Source organism: Eptatretus burgeri, chromosome 7 (genome assembly GCF_056783735.1).
Source record: "Eptatretus burgeri isolate ZD-2024b chromosome 7, Ebu_testis_v1, whole genome shotgun sequence".
NCBI classification, from domain to species: domain Eukaryota; kingdom Metazoa; phylum Chordata; class Myxini; order Myxiniformes; family Myxinidae; genus Eptatretus; species Eptatretus burgeri.
In genome coordinates, this window is record NC_140967.1 from 86,727,740 (window position 1) to 86,748,046 (window position 20,307).

The 20,307-nt window shown below is 43.7% G+C and overlaps 3 protein-coding genes across 13 annotated transcripts in view; 2 read left to right on the forward strand and 1 right to left on the reverse strand.

Moving 5' to 3' along the window:
• Positions 1-1,244, forward strand: part of LOC147023682 (echinoderm microtubule-associated protein-like 2) — a 141,517-nt gene extending 140,273 nt beyond the window's left edge. For all 5 annotated transcript variants that reach the window (XM_085889394.1, XM_085889397.1, XM_085889395.1 and 2 more), the window contains one exon: positions 292-1,244. In XM_085889394.1, coding sequence (XP_085745520.1) covers positions 292-417 — 126 coding nt within the window. In that variant the 3' untranslated portion in view covers positions 418-1,244. The remainder of the gene's footprint in view (positions 1-291) is intronic.
• The window catches only part of LOC147023683 (uncharacterized), a 48,751-nt gene extending 40,600 nt beyond the window's left edge, over positions 1-8,151 (reverse strand). Inside the window, exons 1-2 of the mRNA XM_085889407.1 lie at positions 7,340-8,151; positions 4,142-4,211 (exon numbers count right to left, since the gene is read on the reverse strand). Of these exons, the coding sequence (XP_085745533.1) occupies positions 4,142-4,211; positions 7,340-8,146 (877 nt within the window). The 5' untranslated portion in view covers positions 8,147-8,151. The remainder of the gene's footprint in view (positions 1-4,141; positions 4,212-7,339) is intronic.
• Positions 4,958-20,307, forward strand: part of RAD51B (RAD51 paralog B) — a 37,620-nt gene continuing 22,270 nt past the window's right edge. For 2 of the 7 annotated variants that reach the window (XM_085889406.1, XM_085889400.1), the window contains exons 1-3: positions 9,808-9,978; positions 14,507-14,610; positions 15,784-15,897. In XM_085889406.1, the coding sequence (XP_085745532.1) occupies positions 14,527-14,610; positions 15,784-15,897 (198 nt within the window). In that variant the 5' untranslated portion in view covers positions 9,808-9,978; positions 14,507-14,526. The other 5 variants (XM_085889402.1, XM_085889404.1, XM_085889405.1 and 2 more) reach the window with 5 other exon arrangements.

Below are 20,307 nucleotides of genomic sequence, written 5' to 3' on the forward strand. Positions count from 1 at the left end.
ACTGATGAACTTTCAGGTATATCTTCACCTGTACTTTTACAGATCAATATTTCCATCGAGAACCTTTAATGCTTTGCGGTAACTTTGTGATACATTCATACGTTGAAACTTAAGACATTTCTCAATATGTACCTCTTATATTGGGAGTTCATCTGATGAACGAATCATGGTTCTTGATGTAATCTTTCACAACTTTATTCTGACTATCTTGTTCTGCCCATGTGGTTTAAATAATGCCTTTATTTTGTCAAATACTACTACCTGATCCATATCCTACACCTTTGTTCTCAGGCACCCTGCCATATCTACGGTGGGCACAGCAGTCATGTGACCAACGTTGGCTTCTCTCATGACGACAGTCTGCTCTTTTCGACTGGGGGCAAAGATTGCAGCATCCTGCAGTGGCGTGTTGTTTGAACGTAAGCCATTCTTGGCTATCGTGACTCCGTGTACAGAAATAGTGTTTATAGGCCTGATGGTTCTGCACGTGTTCATCGTGTAACTCAAGATAGTCTCAGGAGATTCTCCATGTAAGCAAAAGTTTCTTCTTGGCGCGTACGTATCTGGTCTTTCCGGTTGTCTTGAGCCATTGAGCCAGTGGTTGCATTGATACACGTTGGATGTTTTCACCTTGATTAATGAGGTGTGCCTGCACGGTATTGCTGGGTGGCATGAGAAATAACCAGGTGAAAGGTAATCGAGATCTGGTGCTATGTAGAAAAACCACGCAATTTTATTCATTTTGTATCTGGTAACTTTATGCATTTCCCTTAAGCTATAATAAACCCCGTGTGCTTACCTCTGCACAGGTGCACAATATGAGCCTGGTAACCAGACCTTATGATGGAACACCCTTCCTCCCACACTCCCCTTCCCTCCCCCCTGCCCCTCGCCCTTTCCTCCTGATCTTTCTCAGCCAATGCCAGTTTTTGACATAAACTGTTGTTGTGATGAAAAAAAAACAAAAAAACAATTACCCTTGTTATGTTGCTGCTTTATAAAATCCCACAGGTGTGCCTGGGACATTTAACACGTGAAAGCCCCTTTTGCTGACATTTGTTGTTCATTGTGCACCTGCGTACATGATAAATGACATATTTATTAACGCACATGATTACATGCCTTCAGGAGCATTTTGGAACTGATTTGCACTTTTCATTATTTCTGTATTTCGTCACCTCTAAGGCAACATGATCAGCCATTATATGTTATTATTGAAATAAACGTAGCAAAGCTTCCCATGAGCTTTTGTGTGTCCGCGTTGTCTGGCTCCAGAAACTCGTGCTGTCAACAACAAAATCTGGAATCACTTATGATTTTCTCTCTCTCGTTATCAATGTCCATGTTATGGGAAATTTATCTGGACCGGGCTATATTCATGATCAAGCAAACAATTTGTATGTCTGCTAGTGCTATGTGCTACGTTGATCTGGAAGTCATGCGGTACTTCATAAACAAAACCAGAAGGGCACTCGGTGGAGCACATATCTCTGCCAGGCTGATTACGTTTTGTATCCCACTGATAGGCCAGCTCTGGATTCAGACCTGAACTAAAATTTAATCAGATTCTTATCGTCACCTAACCAACTTGTCCACCAAGTTTCATCCAAATCCGTCAATTTTTTGAGATGTACTATATATCTGTTTTAGCCCAATTACTCAATGGTGAATAATCACTTTAAAAATTCTCAGATCTGGATCCCGATTCAGATTTTCACCAAAGTTGAATCAATTCTTCATTGTTACATATCCAACCTGCCCACAGAGTTTTGGCCGAATCCGTCCACAACTATTTGAGATGTCAAGCTATATGACGTTTTAGCCCTATCTTTCAATGGTGAAAAATCACTTAAAAAATTCTCGGATTCGGAATCGGATCTTCATCAAAGTCGAATCAATTTTTCATTTTTACATACCCAACCTTCCCACCAAGTTTCAGCCGAATCTGTCCAAAACTTTTTGAGATATCCTGAAATATGTCGTTTTTGGCCGATCACTCGATGGTGAAAAATCACTTTAAAAAAAATTCTCAAATCCGGATCTGGATCTTCACCAAAATCGAACAGTTTCGGTGGTGTCACATACCCAAGCACTCCACCAAATTTCGGCCGAATCCGTCCACAATTTTTTTTGAGATATTTTGTTCACAAATAGACAAACAAACAAACAAGCCGGCCGGTAGTCGACATGGGTGGTCGCTATATAATTGCATACTCGTCATAGTTTTTGACGGATCAGGCTGAAAATTTTTGACAGAGGTTGATTATAGTGCGCATAAAAGCGTGGAAGCTGATTTTTGATTTTGGAAAAAAAAAAAATTCGGATTTTTTTTCAAAAATTTCAAAGTCCCGTTGCTGGGCAACGGTGGCGTCCATAGCAACGGTGCTCAAAAACATACAACTAGATCCTGGTATGAACCTACCAGTCAAGTTTCATCAAAATCGGTTGACTCCTGGCCTCCAGAGCTGTCCATTACATACAAACAAACAGACAGACGGAAAACCTGAGAATAAGGGTAGTCTCGCGACCACCCAACAAACAAGACAGACAGGTCTGAAAACATAACCTCCATCCACCTTCTGTGGTTGAGGTAATGAATACATATATTAATGTAAACTAATGGATTATCCTTCTTCTGAGATTGTTATAAAACTTCCACCACCGGAAATAATAATGATGATGATGATCACCCAATGTGTTAAAGATGGCTGTTCGCATATGGAACGTGAACACCTGGAAGCATTAACTTGTTTTCTAGTATAGGAGCTGCTGCACAGCAATCACACTCTGAAAGTGCAGAAAGCAGAGATTTATCTGAACATGGAATATTTATGATCAAGCAGTGTAACGTGGCGTCACTGAACACCGAGCCGAGAGGACTAGATTACTTGCTTTCTGCACTTTCAGAACCATTACCCCATAAAGTAATCCACCAATTGATTAACAACCAGCTCACTGCTAGGTAAACAAGGCGCATGGAGTGAGGGAACCTACAGGTGGTTTCAACCCTCCCAGAAATCGAACCAGGGCCTACTTGAATGCGAGGGAAGCACACTAACCACTAGACTGCAGAGCTCCAGTGAGGAGTAAAATTTGGAGCACTCGACGTTTACCCTTCGATTGTACGTCATGTTTTCCATCATGGGGCTGCATTTAAATCGCAGGATGTTCACTTCGAGCTTGTGAAATGTCAACACGTACATTTTTTTTATTGAAATAATAAAAATAGGACCGCTGGACCCTGTAGCTTATCTGGACCCTGGCCTAAAGTTGTAACCCAAATTTGGTTCGAAGCCCAAAGAAGAAGATTTTTGAAGGAATTTACACGATTTCCCCCCAAAAATTGACCAAGTCGGCCATTTTGACGCACTTCCGGTCATGTGGTCGGCATGACCTCCGCAATTTAACATCCATACCCTGGTCTCATGTAACACATATTTGGTAACATTCTGACTCGTGAGTCTGGAGAAGAAGAATTTTGAAGGAATTCACTATAAGTGCCATTTTGACCTCCTTAACGTCATGTGGCGGGAATGAGCTATGTAGTCCCCGTTTCCAAGTAACGAGAGGAATGTTGTTGCCAAATTTCAGGCGGATCGGCCCAGCGCTTTTGCCGGGGAAGTCGAAATAAAAGATGGACGGTCGGTAAACGGTGACAATACTTATCTGGAATTCCAATTCCAGATAAGCTAATAAAGCTTTCTGCTTCATCTCCTGTACAAGGACTACTTTCACGATATGTGACTTTCGAAATGACGCAATTCGCGGTGTGCATGTGCAGAAACCCCCAGCAGCAGCGGGCATTGGGGTACGCTAAAATATATCGCGCGTCCGAGACCAGGATTGTTTGGTAAAATGACTCGCAAAACATCTAAAATAAGTCAAAAAACACTTGGAAAGGTACCTGAGAGAAAGGGGTATGCCTCCGCAAAACGAAAGAGTTGAAGAACTTTCTCAGCTCGCCGATAGGGCTGAGATCTTACAGCTGCCCCTTACTGCAGACTCTCGACAATGTGGCCCAGTGCGAGGCCTGAACTGTGGATGGGCACGTACTACCCAAACCCTCGACAATCTCGACCAGTGAATGGACTTAGAACCTTCCAGGTCCCAAAGTACTCAACCTCGTGTGTGTGTCACTCACTTTTATTAACAGGAAATGGTAGGAACTTGACACCTCTCATCCATCCATGGTATACTTCCGTGAGTCCGATCTGCATCCAGGAACACAACAATTGTGGTTAAACATGTTGAAATTGCCACTCCTTCGTTAAAATGCTAAATTTTATGTTTAAAAGACGATTTCAATTTTAGAAGTGCCCCTGCTAGTGGAATTGAGCTTCACTGAAAACGCACACGGAGTGGATGCGTGAAGGGCCTCGTTTGCGTTCATTCGACAAAAGTCCCGTAGTCTCTGTTGCCTGCCAATTCCTCCATTCCAATTTGTTTATTTTCATCTTCTTCCTCTTTGTTCCTCGCCTTTTTTCATCTTTCTCATTTTAATTGTTCCCGTATCTACCCCCCATTGGGGGCATCGTGTTCTTTTCTTGGTTGTTCAGGTGAAACAGGGTCTTGCATCGGTTGAAGGTGAAACAGACGCTCTAACCATTCCACCACCGAGTGTTGTGATGAAGTTGTGATGAAAACATACCATTCTGTGTCAACCCAGAGGTGCAAATGGCTGTGGTGCTTCTTGTTTTTTTGGTGGAATAATTCAAAGTGTGTGATGTTTTCTCATTCACGGACGATGTACAGTGATAGGATGTCGTAAACATTTAACATTTGCACACTGTGTACGGTGTTACAACGCATATTTTCAACACTACTAGTAAGATCCGCTCCCTCTGGGAGAGAAATATGATGTGAATATGCCCTTATTTAAGCATTGATCACTGGTTATATACGTGGAACTATTCACTGGTTATATATATATATATATATATATTGCACTATTCCACATGTAGAAGTGAAAAATTGCAAGTCAAACAAAGTGTTCTGACCAGATATCATTCTTTGGTACAAAAGAGAGAGAGAAGAAGGCATTGATAAGTGAGGAGTTAATGGCAGTGATTTTGGACTAAACGATGTAGAAATCAAGAAAATGACCGAATACCAAGACCTCAAGAATGAAGTGAAAATATCCTGGAAACTGAAGAATGCCAAAGTTGAACCAGTGATAGTTGGAGCTCCGGGAATGATGACGAAGAACCTCACAGAGATATTAAAAACCATCCCTGGGAATATTATTAGAAACGACGGGGCCGGATTTAGACATGTGGTGGCCCCTGGGCAGCCTTCAGTAGTGGAGGCCCACCCTACCTTAGAATACTAAAAAGGTGACAAGACATATTTACAGTCATCCATAAAGTATATTTTTCAAGAACAAAGAATCTGAACTTCTATGTAAAATAGAGAATGAGATAAGATGAATATCTTATATCTGTTCCACTAACTACCAACTACCATTCAGGCACTCACAAATACATTTTTCCTTCCAACTTTTTTTTCATGAAATATGTGGAGGCCCCCTGGTTGTGGAGGCCCCTGGGCAACTGCCCAGCTTGCCCGTGCCTAAATTCGGCCCTGATAAACGAACTACAGTTTCAAGCTGTCCGGGGCTCAGCGATGATCGTGAAGAGAGCCCTCGACACAAAACTTTGAGAAGAGAAAACTTCACACCTTGGTCCGTGAATCGTGACCCCTTGCCAAAATGAAGGTGGGTACTTTGAGCCCACCCTGGGAGGACTCCTTTCCACATTCTGAAGCCCATATATGGAAAAATCAGACAAACACACAAAATTGCTTCGTGGGGGGAGGGGTGGGGGATTCTGCCATATCAGGTGTTCCGACATCCTCATTTCTCGCAACATAATCCTACTGTTAATTTGTAATTGGTCACTGGATTTGACACTAATAATAAATTTTTTTATTAGACCATAGGCATCACAAAGCAAGACGTATAAAACTGGAAGGGCACTCGGAAGAGCACGTACCTCCACCATGTAATACCTGATCCACGAGACCATATTGGGCCCATTACATTTTTAGATCCTCGTGGAGGGTCTCTAAGTCTTACTCACGTTGTTGTTCTTGTGGATTTTTTTGTTTCACAGCCTACAGTTTTCATCGAAACTTCCTGAAACTTGGCATATATATGTAGAAATACCCTGCGCAGACAGTAACCATCTCCGATTTTGAAAATTCCTCCGAGAAAAAAAAGTTATGACGTCAAAATATCTCCGCTAATGGAAATCGCCTAAAAAATTATCTCCGAAACTAGGCAAGCTTTTTGAATTCTGTTTGTGGGAATCGAACAGGGCATTAGCAGAGATGAATTACCGCACATATGATGCATCACTATGACGTCATATCAATTTTTATGACGTCATTCCTATTTTTTGACATTTTTTGTTTCACAACCCAGAGTTTTCATCGGATCTTCGTGAAACTTGCCATGTATATGCAGGAAGCCCACGCGCAGGCAGTAACCATCTCCGATTTTGGAAATTCTTCCTAGAAAAAAGTTGGTCATAATATCGCCGCTAATGGAAATCGCCGATACCATTATCTCCGAAACTAGGCAAGCTGTTTGAATTTTGTTTGCGGGAATCAAGCCGGGCATTTGCACGGATAATTTATTGAAAACCTGATACATCACAATGACATCATATTCGTTTTTATGACGTCATCATTAAGAGGACGAGAATCTTAGCTCATTTGAGCTTGTTTTTCTTCCTGCACTCTCAACACTCCAAATTTCTGAGCTGGATCTCGGATCTCGGAGCCAGCTGATGGGGTTTTCGGAATGAAATTTTGCATCAACAATGGGAGTGTAAAGTACGCAGGGTTGATGATCTTTTGACCTTGACCTAATTTAAGCTCATGACATAATTGTAGACATTTGAACATTTTTCGTCATGATCATAACTTGAATAATTTTCCTCCGATTTTCATGATGTGAGGTTTATGGATGGAATGTAGATGGGGACACATTTTCTTAATTTACACTCTCTCCTTAAATGTTGAAGGTCAAGGTGACCGAGTGCCTCCCGTGCCTCAGCGCAGCAATTCTCAACCGCGCCATTTCGGCTTAGACCTTCATAGCGCTCACCGAACTGTACCACGCTCACCGCAACCGCTTCATACGACTAGAAAAATCCGCGCAACAACCCTCGCTTACATTTTCCACGACAAACACAATGTTTATTCACCATCTCATGACAAGGAGTTTCAGCCTCTTCCTCACAATGCCACGTCACAATCCTCCCTCATGACAAACACCACAACATGTTTCCACGACTCTATAACCACCGCAACTGCCACATGGTCATTGAACTCTCACCATAGCCTCGAAGCACACGGAGGAGACGGAGGTCGGGTTATTTCGGGGCATAACTCGAAGGGCGAACGTGCGCTGGAACTCGTTTAAGGACCTCTTGGTGCTGCAGGAAAAGAGGGGGACATTGGGACCATGCTCTGTGCAGAGCGCTGGGGCTGCCCAAGCAGTCTCCTTGGCTACTGGGCACAATCCTGGACGGGTCGCCACTTCGACACGGTATCCCAGCAAGCTGGCACTCATTTTGCCGACCTCGGAAGGATGATAGGCAGAGTCAACCCCACCTGGTATTAATTCAACAGCTGAGCGGGATTTGAACTCAGGACCCTCGGATCCAAAGCCGGACACCCGAACCATTAAACCAACACCAAGCATGTGAGAATTCCCTAAAATCCAACGTTCTAATGGAGGGTAGCACACGTTCCAGGTCAGGGAGCGCTTCCAAAAACCACGGTCCCATGTTAAACTCGGAGCTCCGATGCATGACCAGGTCGGCGAGCGACTGAGCCATTTTTCACGTCCGGGGCCTGGAGGGGCGTGGCCACAACCGCTATGGACCAATGGGGAAGCGTGATTTTGCTTACAGCCCCATATGATCCGATTTTCGGCTCCTCCCCTCATCTGGGGCTGATTAAAAAGAGCAGTTCGGGATTGGCAGATCGGAGGGCAGTTCGGGATTGGTAGATCGGAGGGCAGTTCGGGATTGGTAGATCGGAGGGCAGTTCGGGATTGGTAGATCGGAGGGGACAGGGAGACAACGAGCCAGAGGAGTACTTGACAGACCTCGGACCTCACCGGAGAGACAGGTGGCATGAGGATAACAAGCATCGGCACCGAGCGAGGGGCGCGTTGCTGCTCCGAGCTGGGGCGGCTCCATTCGATCACATCAACACTTACACGTACACATCCTTACACGAATAGGGTCGTGTGTTTCCTCTCACGCATCTTTCTTCTACCTTTTATCTCTCATCGACAGTGGATGCAAAAAGGAGCAATCAACGAGGGCAAAGCCTGAACAACTGTTCTTTTCAGGGCAGGACCCAAGAGTGAACTCAAAGAGTGAACCGAACTGACTTTCACCTCACATTTTATCTCTTTCTTGCACAACCCCGCACCCCCACCCCCCCCCACTCAACCCCAATAAAATCACCAGCTGGTCCAACACGTGGAACATGTCTTCCATCTCACACTCTCATGATGTCTCTCCGAAAGGGCCGTTTAGAACCCCCATCTAATTTCTCAACAATCCTCTGGAAGAAGTCCTTCCTCGGCCTTCCTGAGCTCCTGACCACTTACAAAGCTTTCGTCCGCAGCCTGATGGAGTATTGCTCTCCCCTATGGGCTGGTGCTCCTGCCTCTCAAGGCATTTCGGATCATCGGTATCTCCCGCGATGACGCTGAGTCTTTTGGTCTCTCACTCTCTCACCGCAGGCAGGTCGGTGGTCTTTCTGTCTTCTCCCATCTTCTCGTCCCCATCCCCCTCCTCCCCTCCCCCGTTCTGTCTATATTTCCTCAGGGCGCTCAAGGTCCGCCAACAACCCCCTTCTGGTAAAACTACCAAAATCACGAATCACTGCTCACCTTCACTCTTTCGTTCCTCTTTTTTCCCGCCTTTGGAATAAACTCCCTCACTCTATTCTTTCCCATTCTTCCCTCCAGGCTTTCAAAACAGCTGTTCACCGCCACCTATCATCCCCCATCCAAATCCTCGATTTTTCTACCCCCGTTAATCCACCCCAAACCCACCTCCTTCCTCTTCCCTGCTTTCCTTCCTGAAAGTCCCTGTAATGTCCATCTTGTGTTCCCCACCCCATCCCTCTCCCTCCCCTCTTGTCTCCTGCCCCCCTTGTTGTACGTTCTGTGTGTTCGCTCTCACACGAGTATGCCTGGTGTTGTTGGCTTCATGGTTGCAGTGGTGGGCTGTGGAGTTGGGATCCCAAGATCCTGAGTTCATAATCCCACTCGGCTGTTGAATTAACACCAGGCGGGGTTGACTCTGCCTGTCATCCTTCCGAGGTCGGCAAAATGAGTCCCAGCTTGCTGGTATTCTGTGTCGGAGTGGCGACCCGTCCAGGATTGTACACAACAGCCAAGGAGACTGCCAAGGTTGCACCAATGCTCTGCACAGAGTATGGTCCCAATGGATGGATGTGTGTTCGCTCTCATATGAGCCTCGACATTGTATATTTTTAAAAGGTGTTGTCGTATCCAGTAGGCAGACGTTAACTCAGCAGCTTGACGGCACCAACGCTCTGTAAATATATCGGTTCAGTTTTGTGTTGTTTTATAAGATGACGAATCGGCACGTTTCCTCGAATCTGGAACTTGGAAAACGCAGATTGCTTCCCTTTGCGGCGACGGTCGTGGAGTAGTTACAACTTTACGGCGGAGGTGTGTTTTACGACTCTCTTGGAACGTTGGTTGGTTGGTTCAATGGGATCACGTCATGTGATTTTTTTTATTTGTGTGAAGTAAACTGTGTTAAAATGAATGAAACGCTCAGAGTTTTGTGTGAAATGGAATTGAGTGTGAAAGAGTGATGTTATGACCGTGTCGAGGAAGTGATGGAGTGTTGACCGTTTTGTTTGTTCTCTCGTGTTTATTAGAACAATAGGCGCGATCACGGTGACGTGGATGAACGAATGGTTTGTTTGAAGGTGCCGTGCCGGTTTACCTGTAATGTTTGGAATGTTAATTTAAACATCCCCCGATCACGATGTATTCCTGATTAACGGAACAAACACAAAACCCTTGGCGTGAAGCCGCTGTCACACGTTGACGTTTTAGCCAGCGTATGGCAACGTATCAAAATGTATGTAAAACGCTGGCGTACGCTGAACTCTTGATGTTTTTTTTCCAGTTTTGAACGTATTCATATCGAGTTGGACGTATGCATAACGTAATATGGAATAGGCAAAGTCTAGAAGCGAACGTAGAATCTTACATTCGCTTCTTAAATATATCAAATTAAACAGTCTTTTTGCTATGAAAAAATAAATATTACCTCAACATTACCTTCACAACAACAACTACACCGCCTAGAACAGGGTCTCATCTGAAAAAATAAATATTACCTCAACATTACCTTCACAACAACAACTACACCGCCTACAACAGGATCTCATCTGAAAAAATAAATATTACCTCAACATTACCTTCACAACAACAACTACACCGTCTAGAACAGGATCTCATCTAAAAAATAAATATTTCCTCAACATTACCTTCACAACAACAACTACACCATCTAGAACAGGATCTCATCTAAAAAAAATAAATATTTCCTCAACATTACCTTCACAACAACAACTACACCGTCTAGAACAGGATCTCATCTGAAAAAATAAATACTAGAAGTGAACGTAGAATTCTTCTTTCATTCGCTTCTGACATCACCTATAACTTGTTCACAACTGTATATGCAATTTCCGGTTACTTCGGCCTGTATTCAGGATCAGCGATCAAATAACGTAAATCACGATTAAAAATTATTTTTTGATGATGCGGGAGATATCTTTATTAAAATCAGTGGAGGAAATATACACCATGTCTGATATTTGGGTCTTTCATGTCTCCGACGATGCCTTTATCTCCTGGGACGCATCATTCCCCATGACAAAAACCGGAAACAAAAAAAAAACAGAAACAAAACAAAAACGGAAGCAAAATGGTCATCGGCAACGACACAGATTCACAATTGGCAGGGTATTGTGTTGTTTTGTTGTTTCCTATTCTCTCATGTGCACGCATGGAGTATGAAGCTCACTGCGTTCGATATTAGTAACGTACACAGAACGTTTCGATAACATATACGTACATAACTTATACCAACGAATGCTGAGCGTGTTGTCGGCGTTCACAACCTATGCCCAACGATAGTCTAACTTATGCATAGCGTGCGGCAGCGTATCGCCGATGATCACGTGATGTAGCCTATTAAAAGGTTGCGGCTCGACGATTCAAATCATAACCACACTAGACATCGAAGTGTCAAGCCGCTGTCACACCTTGACGATTTAGCCAGCGTATGCCGACGTATGAAAAATTTGCCGAATACGCTGGTGCACGTTGAATACGTTATGGGTAAGTTTTGTATACGTTAAGAGCACGCTGAAGTACGCTGGCATACGTCGTAGTACGCTGGCATACGTTGAAAAATTTTGAGCATGTTAAAATTTGTCGACGAGCGCGGCATATTACGACGTGTGCCAGCGTTTTAGACAAATTTTTCATACGTCGGCATACGCTGGCTAAATCGTCAAGGTGTGACAGCGGCTTGAGGAGACGGCGAGCACCGCTGGTTTGTCATTCCCATGACACCGGTTCGTACTCGTCGTTTCAACACTTCACACCAAACCTCCATTGTTCCTCAAAAGGGGGACATCGATTTATCATGTCCACATGTCCAGGGGGGGTGCGAGTGTGTGTTTGTGTGTGGGGGGGTGCGTGTATGTGTGGGGGTGTTTGTGTGTGTGTGGGGGTGTTTGTGTGTGTGTGGGGGGTGTTTGTGTGTGTGTGGGGGGGGCATGTGTTTGTGTGTGTGTGGGGGGGTGTTTGTGTGTGTGTGGGGGGTGTTTGTGTGTGTGTGGGGGGGCATGTGTTTGTGTGTGGGTGGGGTGTTTGTGTGTGTGTGTGGGGGGGCGTGTGTTTGTGTGTGGTGGGGGGTGCGTATGTGTGTGTGTGTGGGGGGCATGTGTTTGTGTGTGTGGGGGGTGTTTGCGTGTGTGTGTGGGGGGGGGCATGTGTTTGTGTGTGTGGGGGTGTTTGTATGTGTGTGGGGGGGGTGCGTGGGTGTGGGGATGGGCGTGTGTGTGTGTGTGTGTGTTTCTGTGTGTGTGTGTGTGTGTGTGTGTGTGTGTGTGTGTGTGTGTGTGTGTGTGTGTGTGTGTGTGTGTGTGTGTGTGTGTGTGTGTGTGTGTGTGTGTGTGTGTGTGTGTGTGTGTGTGTGTGTGTGTGTGGCCGGTCGGGTAGTTTCACCAGTGAGGGGCTGTCCCCTTCCTTTAAGGTGTGTGTTTGTGTGTGGGGGGGGGTTCGTGTCATTTCAGGGAGGGGCTGTCCTCTTCCAAGTGGAGGTTGTTTCATCAGTGAGGGGTTGTCCCTGGAAAGCTCCTTATTTGCAAATTCCCCTGAAGCTCCTCACCTCCTCTTTCCTTTTACTATGGCCCAATAATCTGGGGGTATTCTACTCCCATTTTACATTTTCTTTTGAGTTTCTGGCCTCTACCCTTTCCTTGTGGTGTTCATAAAAATATATGTAGACAATGTTCTCATACTAAACAAAACAACTTGAGTGAGCTCAGCTATTTCAAGGTACTGTTTGGTGAGGGTGGATATTTTGTGACAACTAAAAAGAAAAATTTAACCTGAGCAAGTGTAAGTTGTTGCGGATGGGAAAGAACAATGAAAATAGAGATTACAGGATGCAAGGGGTCATTTTAGAACATGTCACACAGGAGAAGGATCTGGGGGTGGAAATACATACATGAGGTTAGCAGGCAGCACAGTGCCAGGCAGCTATAAGTAAAGCAAAGAGGGTTTTAGGTTGTATTCGGAGGGGGATCATTTATAAATCAAAAGAGGTGGTGTTAACATTGTACAGAAATTCAGTGAGGGCCACATCTAGAATATTGTGTGTAGTTCTGGTCATCACAATTCAGGAAGGACATAGATGCCATAGAGAGGGTTCAGTGTAGGGCTACCAGATTGATTCCGGGCCGAGCTAGACTCAGCTATGATGAGCGGCTGAAGGAGACAGGGAGAAAGGAGGCGGTTATGAGGAGATATGATAGAGATGTTCAAGATAATGAAAGGTATCGATAAAATAAGTGCAGATGAATTATTCAACAGAGTCAATATTGACAGAACCAGGGGCCATGGCCTGAGAATAAAGAAGGGGAGAGTTAAGACGGTAGTAAGGAAGGGGTCTTTCACTCAGAGAGTAGTTAATGCATGGAATGGCCTCCCTGGAAAGGTAGTGGCAGCAGAAACAGTCGATAAGTTTAAATTAGAATTACATAGGTACCTGGAAGTTATGGAGATAAAGGGGTATGGCGATGTTGATATGACTTTTAGGTAGTTTGAGCATTGATGGGTGATTGTGTGCGTGTGTACGGAGTGCTGTTGGTGGGGGTCTCGTCAAGGGGTGGTGTGTGTGTTGTTGATGTGTGCTTGTAATGAAGCCCATGCCCCCTCTCCTGGTGGTGGGGGGGGTGGGGGGGAACTAAAAAAATACACTTAATTAAAAATATATTTTGCATTTTATTATTTTGATCTGATGTTGATGAATTGGTGTGAGTGTTGTGGTGTAGGCATGATTGGCTGAATGGCCTCCACCTGTGTCTAATTTCCTTGTGTTTCCTTTTCTGGAATTCCATTTTCAGATGAGCTGAAAAAAATAATCCAAACAAGTCGAGGCAAGTTCAAAGTACACCGCCACCATGCCATATAAATTAATAAATAACATCCTCCAGTGTGCGACATTTCCGGGACACCTTTGGTTCCCGGCGATGCTGCTGTGAAGCACATGGAGACGGAGTTGGGAGGGAGCGGTGTGCAATAATTGATTGATTAATTGATTCATTGCGTAATTAAAATAAATAAATAATGATCATAAAATAATTAATTTCTTCATCAATTGGAAAATGGCATACCAAAATCACCACTGTTTCATTCAAATCTTTGACTTTTTGGAAATTAATTAATTAAAAACGAATTGATTAATCGATAAATAAAAAAATACCTTTATAGCCAAATCACTTGGTCACTGTCATGTCCAAATATCAGCTTCCTCGCTCAAAAGGTGCCTGAGATATTTCCCAGATGAGAAAGAAAATAAATAATTCAGTAATAAATCGATAATAAGTAATTAATACATTGAATGATTAATGAAAAAATAAAAAAATTCCGTTTTTGCCAAAGCACATCTTCATTATTGTCCCCAAGTTTGAGCTCCCTAGCTCAAACGATGGCTGAAGTATCGCCTGGACAAACGCACAACAAAAACAAACGGAGTGAAAACTGAGTACGTACGCCCTTTCGGTGCACGCCATCACGGTCGCCTTCGGTGCCTGGCAATGATGTCGTGCAGCACCTTGACATTTGAATAGGGAGGAGTGACAGTGTACAACACAAAGCTGCATGGTAATGTTATATATGTGCTTCTTTGTCCACCAGAACCGGACAGAAGTGGAGCCATGGCCTCCAAAAATCTCCGCCGAGTTGGTTTGCCCGTTGAACTGTGTTCAAGATTGGCAAAGCAACATGTTGTAACCTGCCAGGTGTGACTTGCTTATCTCCCCTTCACTTCCAATTTTTTTCCCCTTCATTACCGTTGAGTTATGTGCATAGGTTCAGTGCGTTGTGTTATGGTGCAGCAGATATTATAGGATAGTTACGTGCAGTAAGATGTTTTTAAGGGACGTCCAATTGCTCTGTTGACCTTGTGACCCTGTGATCAACTCTGATCTGGCATCAGCAGAAAAAAAAAACTCCATTGTCTTCATAAATTACTTGCTGAAATCCTCTGGAATGCATAGATATCATTCTGCCACATTGTGAGGTGTCCATTTTGGATGGCTTGCAAATTAGTTGTGATCTGGCCAGTGATAGCTGGGGTGTTTATTCTCACAGATTGGAGGTCGGCTCAGTACGAGTGCTAGATGTTCTTCAAAGATGAACACAACTGGCTTTGAGCAAGCTGCTTGAATTCGCCAAGGTCAAAGCAGTTCTTGATGTTCTTGATGAAATCACCTCAAATAAGGCATCAAAGAAAGTTGTTGATGCACCAGAAGGTCTCGAACCTTGTCAGGTTGCGTCCAATCTTAACATGGGGGAGCAGTTCTGTTCACCGTGTGGAGGAGTAGTGAATTTGAGCTCAAGCATCGACTCTGACAAAATCTCCTGAGCTTCCTGCGTTCTCTGGTGTGATCACAGCTCGCTTGCAATTGCCTTGACTACACCTCTCATGAGCCCCAATGAATGGCGGTCCAGAACAACAGTGAAAACACTCAAAATTGGTTTTGAGTTTTTCTGCTCAGATGCAACGTGCAGCCAAATGCCGCCATGCCACAGAACACGCAGATTTCGGAATGTGTTGTTCCTGGACGCCGCTCGCAAAGCACTACCTCTGGGGCAAACACCTTGACGTAGCATTGGGCCATGCCCTTGGACCACGCACATGGACAATTTCAACTTTCTCATATTCCCCAGAAAGCACGAAATATGTATTTATGATATCAGTGAGTGAGTGGTTAGAAAAAGCTTAATATATCTGATGTTGTCTTGAAAGGCAGATTTGTACAACTGGCTGCCTCGCTTGAGGATGCTTCCACTGAAAAGGACAAACAAAATCAACAATGCTATGAATTGATGTCTTACCACTCACATGATGATGGTTAGTTTGAGGTCATGATGGCATTCTATTTATTTATTTTATTTATTTTCCTTTCTAGGAATTTCTAACATTGTCTTCACTGGATCTACTGAGGATGACTGGGAGGAGTTATGAGGATTTTCCGCAACTGATGATGACTATCAGCAAGCACTGTTGTCCGAAAACCACCACTGTAAGTTTTTTTTTGGTTTTTTTAAATGGAATTTTACCCACCACAAAGCCAAAAGCCACTAAAAGGTGGGGCGATACAAAGGAAATTATGGATATACAAGGAAAATAAGAAATTTATTGACACTAAAAACACCCTCTCCCTTCGTGTGGGGGAGGGAGGCAAAGGTTAATGGGATAGTAGGGGAGGAGGGGCAAATGTATTTTGTGCCGTGGCAAATAATCCCTCCTTGTCTGCAGCAGGGCGTGTAAACCACTTGCACTGTGGCGCGTGTACAGACAAAAATCACAAGTCATCCTCTCCCCCTCATCTCCCCCCCTCCCCCCCCACTCCCTTACCTCATGAGGCAAGGAGGTGCCCATGAGCTGACCCTGGGTACAACCAACACTCATTGCAAAATTTGGTGGAGATCGGCTCAGCACTTCTTTTGTTTTTTTAATGCCTCTGCTTACGAAGTTGCCCAAGGCATTACGTTTTTGGGTTGTACGTACGCATGTTGTTGTTATTGTTGTTATTCTTGTTGTTATTGTTGTTATTTTCAATGGAAATCACCTCGAACAAGGCGTAAAGACACTCGAGGTAAGCGGCTAATTTTCTCCGTTTTCTCTGCAACCGCTTGTCCGATTGACACAAAATTTTCACCATAGGTGTGACTACTCATGTACAATGTTTTAAATGATAATTATGACATCATCGGTCGTGGTGTGGCAGCCACGTTGGAAAAAAAAAGTTGGAAAATTGGAAGCATGTTGGAAAAAAAGGAAAAACTTTGGACCTCTCTCTCTCTCTTCGAAACTGCTCCGTGGAAAAAAAATTGAAACTTGGCACATGTGAAGTACCCCCCATGGGAAATAAGTGTTTTTGATGATGTCATAGATGGCTTCACGTTGACATCATAATTGCATATGTCGACCACTTTATCCAAGCAGTATGAAAATTGTAATGGGTCATCTAGGGCTAAAATGTATGTGGGGGGGGGGGGTAAACAATTGATGACATCATCGGTCATGTGATTCAGCAGCCATATTATTTTTCAAGGCCAGATGTGAGGGAAAAATTATGTTGCCATGCTCACTTGTGAACCAGTAATGTGATATTTCCCAAACTTGGTATAAGTATACAGTATGATACAAAGATGAACTGATTCGATGGTGGCATCAAGAGGCCAAAGGTCATATGTTTGAGTCTGTGATAGCTAAGTCAAACTTGGTACAAGTATGTATTATGATGTATGCCTAATCTGATTCGATTATGGGGTCAAGAGGTCATGTCAGGTAAAAATGTGATATTTGAGAACAGCTGAAGGTGTTTAAATCAAACTAAAAAAAACTTTTTAAAAAAAGAGAATTTCATAATTTAATATAGTAGGATTCCTCTTGTACTGAGGTAGGTAAGAATTGAGAGGGAAGCATGATGCATGTAAAGAGTTCCACAGTGATGTAGTATGGGGGAAGAAACGAGAAGAGTACCTCCTCATTGTCTTAGTCCTCGGGACAGATACAGAATTTGGATGAGAAGAAGCTGCCAAACGTGAAGAGCGACTGAAAGTATGCTCAGGTGGAACAATCTGTGGTTGGACCCTCAAGATCACATTCTGGAAAATTATCTGTAGAAAAGGCTCAAATGAGCAACAGAGTGGTGGACTGAGAGGTTCCAGGGGTGATGCCAACTCCTGTCCCACCAGATTGGCAGTACGTCGCTGGATTCCGTCAAGGAGAGAGGTGACACAGGCTGGAGCACCAGCCAAAATATGGCAACAATACTCCATAACAGATAATATGGTGGCCTTGCGTAGATAGAGAATAGTAGCCAGAGCAAGGTATCGCCGAGCACGGTATTAGCAGCCAAGGTGCTGAGAGGCTCTTCCAGCTATACTAGAGATGTACTTTTCCCATCTGAGGTTTGATCTGATGTCCGAGCCAAGAAGATGGATACCAAGGAGTTCCTGCCAAAGTGAATAATCCATAAGACGGGGTTAGAAAAATTTTGTTATCTCGAGCTGGACACCACCAGCAAGTGAATCTTCTTTTGGTTGAAAGTAGCAAGCCAGTCATTTCCCCAGTTAATCACACTCTCTCGGTCCTGATTGAGAGTGGCACTGGTCTGAACACTGGATGGAGGAGACATAGTTCCTGGGTATATAGTGTACAGTGTTGAATCATCTGTGAAAGAATAGAATCAGGAAGGTTATGTATATATAACAACAACAATGTAGGACTCAACACAGAACTCTGAGGAACACCAGCATTAATATTATGGACAAGGGACGACTGTCACTCGTGTACCACAGATTTGGCGATTTCCAAGGAAGTCAGAAATTGAAGCAAGAAATTTTCCAGAAATGCCACATGATTTTAGCTTTATGGATGAGTTGTCCAGAAATGCCGTTGCGCCACACTTTGTCAAAAGCTGTCGAGATGTCGCGAGCAACAACCCTAGCTCCACCACGATGATCCAAAGCCCAGTTTACATGTTCGTTGATGAGGGATAGAACATCACTGGTAGACCTTGAATGTCAGAAGACATATTGGCCATCAGTTAAGAGGTTGTGGGTTTCCAGATGACTTGTGAGTTGGAGTTTGATGAGAGATTCAAACAATTGGCTCATAATGGTTAGAAGGCCAATCGGCCGATAGCTGGAAGGAGCTGATTTCTCATTGGGCCCTTTAAAGACTGGGACTACAGAAGCTTGCTACCAGCTGGGTAGTAGCACAGACTTTGAAAGATATCACTATGCAATTTTTAGAGAACAGAAGATGATTCTGGTGAACACATCTTCAAAGCAATTACAGGGATTCCATCTGGTCCAGTAGCTTTTGAGATGTCAAGCCCTTGAATAAGTAACTTTCTTGGTTGTGATGATAAATAGTGGAAAAACTGGTGTCAACACAGGAAGGACAAGCAGGCAATGGGTGTGCATGGTCTTCAAGTGTAGAGTTTGCAGCGAAATGCTTGGGAAAGAGGTTGACTTTATCAGTCGGAGAGTTGAGCACTTCAGGGCCATCGAAGAGGACAGGAATGATCGATAACGGTTGAGAATACTGTTAGCAATTTTCCAAAAGTCTCTGGAGCCTTGCCGTTGACTTGAGGTAAAATCACATACAGATTCTGCCTACTGTTGCTTAACATTTTCTCATACTCGTTTACAGTGTTCGCTTGCAAAGCTAAATGAGTGACATGCCTCTCTCGAGCCAACGCAATGATACCGATTGAACAAGGACCTGAAACTCCATGTCCCGTGCCTTTTAGGTATGAGTAATAGATCTGTGAAATAATGCATACACAAGCCAAGTTACCGAGATGGTTGCCATGGCACCAGAATTAGCCAATCTCCGCCGTGATCTAATCAGGTCGAAACAAGAAAAAGAGCAATCAGAGATTGCAGACCCTCGCCAGGACTTGTTTTGTGTGGTGTTTGTGTACTGGTGTGTTACATAATTAATAAGAGACATAATAACAACTTTCACTTTATAACTGCTGGGAGTGATGACCGGGTACCAAGACGTTCCGCTTTGATGAAACGCTTCTTTGATCGGACACCTGACCCTGACTCATGATGTTGTTTTTTATTATTATTATTATTCAATTGAATTCAGAATGGGATGAAAATAAATTCAATTAAGATGAAATGGAAGACCAAATAGGTACAGTCCTGCATTGGAGTAATCAGAAGGAACCTGAAAAAGCAAAAAGCAAAGATGAAGTCATCAGGAGGAACCTGGATAGGATTTGCATTTCAGCTGCTGCTCCTCGACTCTCAAACCCATCGAGGCACAGCAAAGTGAACCTAATTCAAAAAACAAAAACAAAACCCACATCAAAAACTTTAATATTTCTGGCTGCCAGACCATGTGTCCGATAAAGTTCAAATTTAAAACATGTATTCCCCATCACTACGATGTCATAATTGTGAAGTTTCACTTTGATTGATTACGCGGTTCCAGAGAAAACATTATTTAATATTTTTCTCAAATCCAATATGGCTTCCAAACCATGTGACATCAATTATTCCTTAACAACCTTGTACACCCATGCCTTGGGGAACATTGATGTGAAGTTCCCCTTGATCTGTCTAGCTGTTCTGGAGAAGCTTTTATGTTTTAGGGTGAATCCAATATGGCTGCCAAACCACGTGATCGATGATGTCATATGTGTAAACCTTTTGTTCCTCATGGATAGGCGGTCATATATGTAAAGTTTCGCCTCAATCTGTTCAGCCATTTCAGAGAAGAAGATTTTTGAAGGTTTAAAAAAACAACAACAATGTGGCTGCTGAATCACATGACTGAAAATTTTCAAACTGATCGGATGTGGCGTTCTACATATGCAATTATGATGTCATAACGAAGGCGCCTATGACGTCACAAAAATCACAATCATCCCCCATGAGGAGTACTTGCCATGTGCCAAGTT